The sequence below is a fragment of the Trichosurus vulpecula genome, chromosome 8, assembly GCF_011100635.1.
Source record: "Trichosurus vulpecula isolate mTriVul1 chromosome 8, mTriVul1.pri, whole genome shotgun sequence".
In the NCBI taxonomy this organism is placed as follows: domain Eukaryota; kingdom Metazoa; phylum Chordata; class Mammalia; order Diprotodontia; family Phalangeridae; genus Trichosurus; species Trichosurus vulpecula.
This window is the reverse complement of record NC_050580.1, coordinates 261,286,440-261,295,156: the sequence shown is the minus strand read 5'-3', so window position 1 is coordinate 261,295,156 and position 8,717 is coordinate 261,286,440. Positions and strand designations below refer to the sequence as shown.

General features: G+C 39.3%; 1 protein-coding gene across 1 annotated transcript; it reads right to left on the bottom strand.

The window, feature by feature from the left end:
• Positions 1 to 561: 561 nt before the first annotated feature.
• On the bottom strand, positions 562 to 1,108 carry LOC118830074 (60S ribosomal protein L18a-like). The gene has a single exon (XM_036736957.1). It carries the CDS (start codon positions 1,090 to 1,092, stop codon positions 562 to 564), a length of 531 nt encoding a protein of 176 aa, XP_036592852.1. The 5' UTR covers positions 1,093 to 1,108.
• Positions 1,109 to 8,717: the final 7,609 nt, after the last annotated feature.

The window sequence follows — 8,717 nt, the reverse complement described above, 5'->3', positions numbered from 1 at the left end:
TTTAAAAAAATAAATATTATCTCATTTGATCCTTACAGCAACCCAGTGAGGTATGCATTATTGTTATCCCCACTTTACAGTTGAGGAAAGTTAGACAAACTGTGGTTAAGTGACTTTCATAGGGTTGAGTTCAGGTCTTCCTGACTGCAGACTCAGGGCTCTGTTTACTGCTCCACCAGCTATTTTTTGCCATTATATTTTTAGAATTCGTATTTAGTTGAATCATTTCTTTTAAAGTTTTGAGTTCCAAATTCTCTCCTCTCTCTTGATTTGAAGAGTTATTTCAAAATTCTTTTGGAGTGGAATGCTGGGAGAATTCACCTGGTCTCCTGCATGTATGCTGCCATCTTGACTCTGCTCATACCAACCGTTTTAAAACTCAGACTGTACAAAGGGAGATGAAACAGTCAAAATAGGGAGTTAGAGAGAGAAATAGCAAAGTATACATCTGAGTTTGAAATACTCTACAAAGACTGTTGCTTTGCCATTGTTGTTTTAATTGAAGGTACCACTTTCAGGAGGACATTTTTTTTTTCCAATTGAGCCTCCTTGTCTCTGTACTTAGAAGAATGTGTTGGGTCTCTTGGTAGTAAAGCGTGGTTTGTGCTGGCGCCGTAGCACTCTGTGGGGCAGAGGGAACTTGATTTTGGAATCGTGAAACTGCTTGACTGCGGGCCGGCGGCACTTGCTGGCAGGAATTTCTTCCACTTTCATGATCTGGATAGGGTGAGCCCGGGCACGGTGACGGGCTCCCATATCTCGATAGCACTGAGTGACAGCACCAGCGGTGGTCAGGTCCCTGTACTCCCTGTACATGTTGTGGGTCCCACTCCTGGAATCGTAGCTCAGCCAGATGCCAAAATTTTTCACTGTAAGAGGGGACTTTTCAAAGACCTGTCCACAGTATACAATTTCTCCAGAAGACTTCTTCATCTTTTTCAGCTGAGAAACGAAGTACCAGAATTGGGACTTTGCTACAACATGGTTAGGAGCAAAGATTCGCATCCGATAAAGAGGCGGCACTGGACTCTTGGGAGTAGGCAGGCAGTGTCCAACTACCTTATACTCTCTCAGGGTGCCCGAGGCCTTCATGGTGCTGCCGCCTCACTCCCCGCCAACCCGCAAAAGGAGGAGGTCGTTTTGATGTAATATGAAGAAAATAACAAAAGTCTTCTTTTCTAAATCCATGTATAGAAAACATGCATGTGGGCTGCGCAAAAAGTTTTCTAGCAAGAGAATAAAATTAGGGCTTCAGGAACATAAAGGAACAGAGGTGAGACCTTGCCTAGATGCTGTTCTGATTCTTATTTCTTAGTATTGGTGAGCGTGGAGCACAGTACTGCATGACCACAGATTTCATTAGCTGTTAATGAGAATTTATGTACACACCTCCCACATACTACTTTAAAGTATATAATGTTAGTGCTAATGGGAGTGCAGGAGAAATATACAGCAAGTTGATACCACATTGTTTTGGCTGCTGGGCAGGATGGGGCTGAGCTCAGGAACTGAGGCTGACGCTCTTGTTACATGCTGTTCTGTACTAATGAAAATCTTTTGGTTTCATGAGACAGGGAATAAACTCCCAGCTATTTTCAATTACTTCACCTCCTTCCAATGATTCCCTTGGAAAACTGTCAAATATGACTATGAGAAAATATTCTTGATGTCCTTATGGAAACTACACTCTAATCCATAGCATGGAGCTTCTTTTTGGCCTAATAACATATTTATGAATATTCTTCATTTTTACTACTACCACTGTGAGTTTTTCCCTTTAATTTTATTAACTGGAATTTGTTTTATACCAGATATTTAAATGTAGCACTTGGTGAAAGATTAGGCTAAAAAAAGGCTTGCAAGAGAGTGTGTGTGTGTGTGTGTGTGTGTGTGTGTGTGTGTGTGTGAGGGACAGGGAGAGAGAGAAAGAGAGACAGAGAGAGAGAGAGAGAAAGGAAGAGGGAGAATTTCCACATTAGGAATACTACTGAGAAAAATTATATAGAAGAAATAGTTTTAGATTTAGAATCAGGAGACCTGAGTCCTAGACCTGCCTCTGCTCCTAATCAGGCAAATCACTTAAGCTATCTAGGTCTCAATTATCCACACCTGCAAAAAGAAGGACTAAAACAGATGAAGATTTTTGTATGTTCTTTCCATCTCTACTGTTTTATGGTTCTATGACAAGGTGGGCATGTATACACTAATGGAAAGATGACATTTCAACACTTAAAATAATAGGTCTGATATCTTAAGTAGAGCAAAGAATACCATGTCAAAAGTTATCTTATTCAAGATTTCTGCCTTATCTCATTTTTATGAACTTTCAGATGCTGAAGAGTGATATAGGTTCCTGTCCAAAAATGACTTTACTAATGAGTCATAAAAGATCCCTGATTATGGAATAATACAATGTTAGGACTTAAAGAAACATTAGAGATTATCTAGTCCAGCCCTCCTATAGATTAAAAAAAGTAACTGCAGCTTAGACACATAAGACCATGGTCAAATTTGCTTCTAAGTGTCTCCATAAGGTTGCCTGACAATTTATTCAGTTTGGTTTTCTTTCTGGAAACACATTTTCATTGATGTCTTTTGTTTGCATATTGCCCATACCTCTGCCTGTATCACTCACGGGTTTTGCACACCATCTAGCACATTTTGAAACTGAAACCTAAATCTAAATCCTCTGTAACAGTCAGACTCGTCTTCTTGTGGACCCTGTCTCTCCAATGTCATACATTTCATCCTCGCCATCATGCTTCTTAGCATTTATTCAACATGTCCCATATTCGTTAAATAATAAGTTTACTCCAGACAATTTGGTGATTCCATATCTTCACTTTCTGTAATTTACAGATCAAGAGATACCTCCTCTATTATCAGAACCATAAGTAGAAATTTCAGTACCTGGGACAAATTAAATGGACTTTGAATGGGGGTGGGTATGGCATGTTGAACCCATATAAGCCATTTCTGTTAATGGTTAAGGTAGGCTGGAGACAAAGGCCATTGGAGTTGAGGAGGACTATTGTTCACTAAAAGGGATTTTAAAAGTTGTGGATTTTTTTCCCTATTTCAACTTACTCTTTTTATAGTAAGGAAATTTAGGCCCAAAGGTGATATAAAGTACCCAAGTTCTTATAGCTAGGAATTAAAAGACATGGAATATGAAGATATGTACAATTAAAGATGAGAAACTCCAGACATAAGCCATTCCACTTTTGGATAGCTTTAATTATTTAAAAGCTTTGCTTCCCTCCCCCTCCCCCAGCCCCTCTTCCCACCTCCTGATATGGAGCCTAAATTTGTTTCTTTGAAACTTCCACCTACTTTGGCTCCACTGGGGCCAAACAAAACATTCCCTAAGTCTTTTCTACATGAAAGTCCTTCAAATACTTAAATGTGGTCATCTTTTCCACTCTCAAGTCTTCTCTTGCTCAGATGAAACATTCCTTCTTCCTTCAACCTATCAATTTGAAAAGAAATATTTAGGGTGCATGCTATGGCCTCTCCCTAGTCGTCTATACAAGGTCAAGTCAAGTTAATATAACTATGGAGGACAATTAGAAGAGAAACATTCATAAACGGGCAGCATGAAACCCAAATGGGTATGTGCTGAAGAGAGATCACATCACCCTTTGTCTTATCCAGCAAATTGTAGATATTTTTAGCTAAAAAGGATACTATGGGTAATTTCGTCTAATCCTTTGCTTTTCCAGGTGAGAAAGGAGTTCTAAAAAGGGAAACTGGTGATACTAAGTCAGGGAACTAGTAAGTGGCAGACCTGGAACCAGAACGCATGTCTCCTGACTTACAATTCAATTCTCTTTCAAACTTATGCTACATTATGTGGGGGAAATGGTGTCATTATAGGGTGATTAGCTATGGAACTTTGAGTAATTCACTTAACCAGATCGCACAAATGCACATATCAAAGTCTGCAGTTCTTTTCACATAAACTGGCACACTTATTTCTCCTCTTGTAGGTGCCTTGCTGAGTAACTGCATGGCTGCCAGTAACCATAATGCTCCTCCCTCGAAGCCCAGAGTCTATAGAAATGACTCTAGATCATTATGCAACAGGAATGAGTGCTGTTGTCTGGAATATTTACAGTGCTGATATTATATATTTGGAAATATGCTACCTGAGGGAATATACGGGGATAGAAATCTGCACCTTGTCAGGAAGACCTGAGTTCAAATCTAGCCTCAGACACTAGCTGTGTGACCCTGGACAAGTCATTTAACCTCTGTTTGCCTTTATTCACTGGAGAAGGAAATGGCAACCTACTCCACTGTTTTTGCCAAGAAAATTCCATGGACAGTATTGATGTGCTACAGTCCATTGGGCCATGAAGAGTTGGACAAGTTGAAAGACTGAGATGTAAAACATTTTGATAAACTGCTAATGAAGTACTTCAATAAATAACTATACTCCAAAGATTCATGGTATGGTGGAGAAAATGTTGGACTGGGAAACAAGACAACTAAGTTTTTTTTTTTTTTTTCCTGGCTCAAAAATGTACTAAATTAGTGAGATACAGCATGATTCTCTCCCCTTAAATTTAAAATAAGGAATTCAGAGTGGACCAGATGATCCATAAGGTCACATAAAGCTCTAAAAAAATATTATTCTTTGAGGAATAATATCGAAGATGCAACTCGATAGTACATCTAAAGTAAGCATAGATATGATACCACCAGAAGGATCATGTTTATTTCTGGACACGTGGGTATACAGCCACATATCTGTTCAAACCTTGTTTACATGGACCTCCATGCTTGAAATCCTTCTGTTTATTAGCATTGTGGCAGATGCTGACATTCTGCTGATGAGTTAGGAGTATCACATACTGGAGGACAAAGTGATAAATAAGAATTCTGGTATCTCAAGAAGAGAAGTAGAGAAAAAGAGGACCATCAGTGAAAGAAAGAAGCCTCTCTAAATATTTTCACCATAGAGCAAAGCCCCAGTCACTCTGCCCTAGTTTCAGCTCTGCCAGAAGAGGAGGTCAAAGGCAAAGGACAAGGTTTACTTTCAGGAAATGAGAAGCTTTCCTGTAGTAATCAAACTCCATGCCCTGGAGATGAAGGAACACAGGCAGAAGCAACAGAGAATAATGGCTTATTATGGCTACTCCAGAGTAATGTCTCCATGGACTCAGTTCTTCCTAAGTGAGAGCCAGACATTTCGCTGACACAAAGTTCAGGACTTCATTGCCCTGCCAAATCCAATATGTCACTGCTGCTCTCCACTGAAGAATTGTAAACAATAGTTTTTTATTTCTCAGGGAAGACCAAGGTGGAAGTTAAGGGGAAGTTAGGAGAGAAGCCTTCCCAACTCATTAAATTTTGCTAAATTAAAGAAAAAAGGACAGACCCTAGGATAGGAAGATTGCAGATATCCCCAGATTCCCATAAGGGGAGGGTGGGAAAGGGCCTTATTAAAGTACCTTCTTAGGAGATTCTGTGGGTGGTGGCTGTTTCTAACTTCCACTCAGTTAAATATGTTTCCATCTTGCTGTCTGTACACATCAATGATTTGTGTTGCTGTCGCTGTTGGCATAGCAGGAGGTGTAAATATGTTTTTCAAATCCTCCAGGGGGCTGCTGAGGTCTCCCCCCTCCTCCACTTGAAGATTAGTTCAAACTGCAGCCTCTCCCTCCTTGGCGGGCTTCCATCCATGAGCTAAAACCAGTCACTCTCCATCTGGCATTCACACTGATGAAACCTAGACAAGTCCTGGAAAGGGGGAGGAGAAGAAGAGGGAAAAAAAAATCAATGTTTTATTACTTGAAGTTTTCAACACCATGCTAAGGCTATAGGGAAATGTTATTGGATCTGCCTTTTACAATTGTAGAACCAGTGAAAGCTCTGTTTTTGTATATGACTATATGTACCTCCCATCCTTCCTAATGGAAATCACACATGTGCAGAAAAAATGGCCTGTGTACAAAGATGAGGAAAGGGTCCTTGCAAAAGCAACTAAAATCTCATTCTGTATGCCTAAACATTTTTTAAGTATAGTCTCCATGGTTCTGAGCAGCCACCTGGAGATTTACTTTAATTTTCATATAGCTCCTGAGCTTAGAAAGAAAGGGAAGTCTTCACAGGTTGATAATATGTGCCCAGTGATGTTTAAATCTAGTTAAACAGAAGGAGTCACTGCTCTCTCTGTCTTCCTGTCGAAGACAGACAACAGTGACAAAGGCAGACAGAGCAAGGAACTACCTGCTGGAAAGAGGCACCTGGAAACAAAGCTGAAAGGAAATACAGAAGAATCCTCCCCTGAATAGTTGATGCCTGAATATCCAGGGAATGACTGGCAAATAAAGCGTCTGAATTACTGAGGGCCTTTGCTCATTTCTTTCTTCCTTTTCTTTCTTTCTGGTTTTCTGTGAAATTAAGCAACAAAGAAAAACTCAAAAATGAAGATAAAAATTATATATGTCCACTTCTCATTGCTATGGGAAGTTATAATAACTGAGGAAAATGTGATTTCGGGGAATATTATTTTTCAGGTTTAAGACATGGATTTGTGATTTTATGAGGTGTTGGTATCCCCTCCATCTTCAAAGATCCTAGTCCCTTCATTTATTAATAGAGTGGTGCTTAACATTTGTTATTGTTTTTGCTGTTCCATGTATTCCCTTGGCAATCTAGTCAAGTCTCAGAATGTTTTTAAAAGCATAAAATGAAACACATAGAATCACCAAGGAAACCAACAAACCAACACTTTCTCTCTGTCTTTCTCCCTCCCTCCCCCTCTCTCTCCCTCCCTCTCTCTATCCCTCTCCTCTCTCTCTCTCTCTCTCTCTCTCTCTCTCTCTCTCTCTCTCCCTCCCTCCCTCTCTCCCTCCCTCTCCCTCTCTCTCTCCTCTCTCTTCTTTCTCTCTCTCTCCTCTCATCTCTCTCCTCTCTCTCTCTCTCTCTCTCTCTCCTCTCCTCTCTCTCTCTCTCTCTCTCTCTCTGTATTTATAGAGATATGTTTTTAAAGTTCATGAACCCCAGTGGTAATGCCAAAAATAAATAAATTAATTAATGGAGTAAATACATAAACAAACAAGTAAATAAATAGAAGTTACTACCCAGTAGTCTAACTTTTGGTAATAAGACCTTTTAAATTTAGCATAGGGCAGCTAGGTGACACGGTAGATAGAGCACTGGGCCTGGAGTCAGGACCACTTATATTTCTGAGTTCAAATCTGGCCACAGATACTTACTAGCTAGACAAGTTACTTAACCCTCTTTGCCTCAGTTTCCACATCTGTAAAATGAGCTGGAGAAGGAAACAACAAACCACTCCAGGTTTCTTGCCAAGAAAACCCCAAATGCAGTCACAAAGAATCAGACATGACTGAGAAATGACTGAACAACCGCAACAAATTTAGCAAACCTGGTCCTCAGCAAACAAAAATTACAGACCATTGCCAGGCCTATACTTGAGGCCCCCACAGCTTGGTAATGACTTGCAGAGATAATTTTCCCCTGGTACATTCTTTGTGGACATAGGGTCATCTTCATGCCAATATGAGGCGCCAGGTCAGGGCTGTATTGGAGGACAGAGAATATTACATTATTAATAATGACACTTCATCCATATATATAGTAGCTCATTTCTGCCAAACAACCCAGAATACGTTTATGTGCATTAGTTTATCTGTCCTCACTTTCTGGTGAGGTACATAGAGGATGATATGGTTATTCTGATGTTAAACATAGTAAAATGAGAAAGATACAGAAGCAAATAACATGATTTTTGAGCAAGAAAAGGTAATGAAAAATAAGTTCCTTACTTTATAAGAAGTAGTATAATGTAGTAGATAGTATTGTGGCCTTGAAATCAGGAAGAGCTAGGTCAAAGCCCACCTCCGGTATTTTCTATCCATATTGTTCTGGTCAAATCCCTTAAACTTTCTGGGCCTCAGTTTCCCTAATTGTTAAATGAGGAGGTTGGCCTCTGTGACCTCTAAGGTCCCTTTCAGCTCTAAATTTATGATCCCATGAAATTGCTAATTTTATCTGATGGTTGAAGGAAGAAATTAAGATGCAGAAGAAATGTTAAGGTAGTAAATTCATGTCACATAATCAGTGTATGGTGCGAAGCCAGTGGTAGCACCTAGATCTCTTGAATCCTGTTTCACTCTCAATTGATTGGACCAAGCTTTCATTTTTACCCTTTAGTGAGGATAAGTCATTGAATTATTAATTGATTCATTCATTCAGTCACTAAACATTAAGTTGCTGATTATGTAAAATGCATTCTCCTGGGGCAGAAATGGATCTATATATAAAACATATAAATATAAATAAATATAAAATATAAATATAAATAAATATAAAAAAGGAGTTTAGACTCTAGTAAGCATGAATTGGCAAACACATAGAAAGACATAATAAATTTAGACAAAATAAGAAGAATATGAAATTCTATGCTTCAGGTGAGGAATATAACACTTCTTGGCTTTGAAGACCTGGATTGGGACAGGTTTTACAAAGGAGGTAGTATTTGTTCTGAACAATAAAAGATGAGTGATATGTGAAATAGGTGGAGAGGAATGAGAAGGTTATGCAATTCCTAGCATAAGGAGCAGGATGAATGCAAAGGCAGAAAGTCATTGGATAAGTTTGGCTAGAATATGCAAAGGAATAGTGTGAGCTAAGACTAAGATTTTCATTGGAGACTCTGAAGTACCGACTTGATTTAGTAGGCA

Excerpts from the sequence above, each read along its gene's own strand:
- LOC118830074 (XM_036736957.1), bottom strand. The coding sequence starts at position 1,092 with ATGAAGGCCTCGGGCACCCTGAGAGAGTATAAGGTAGTTGGACACTGC.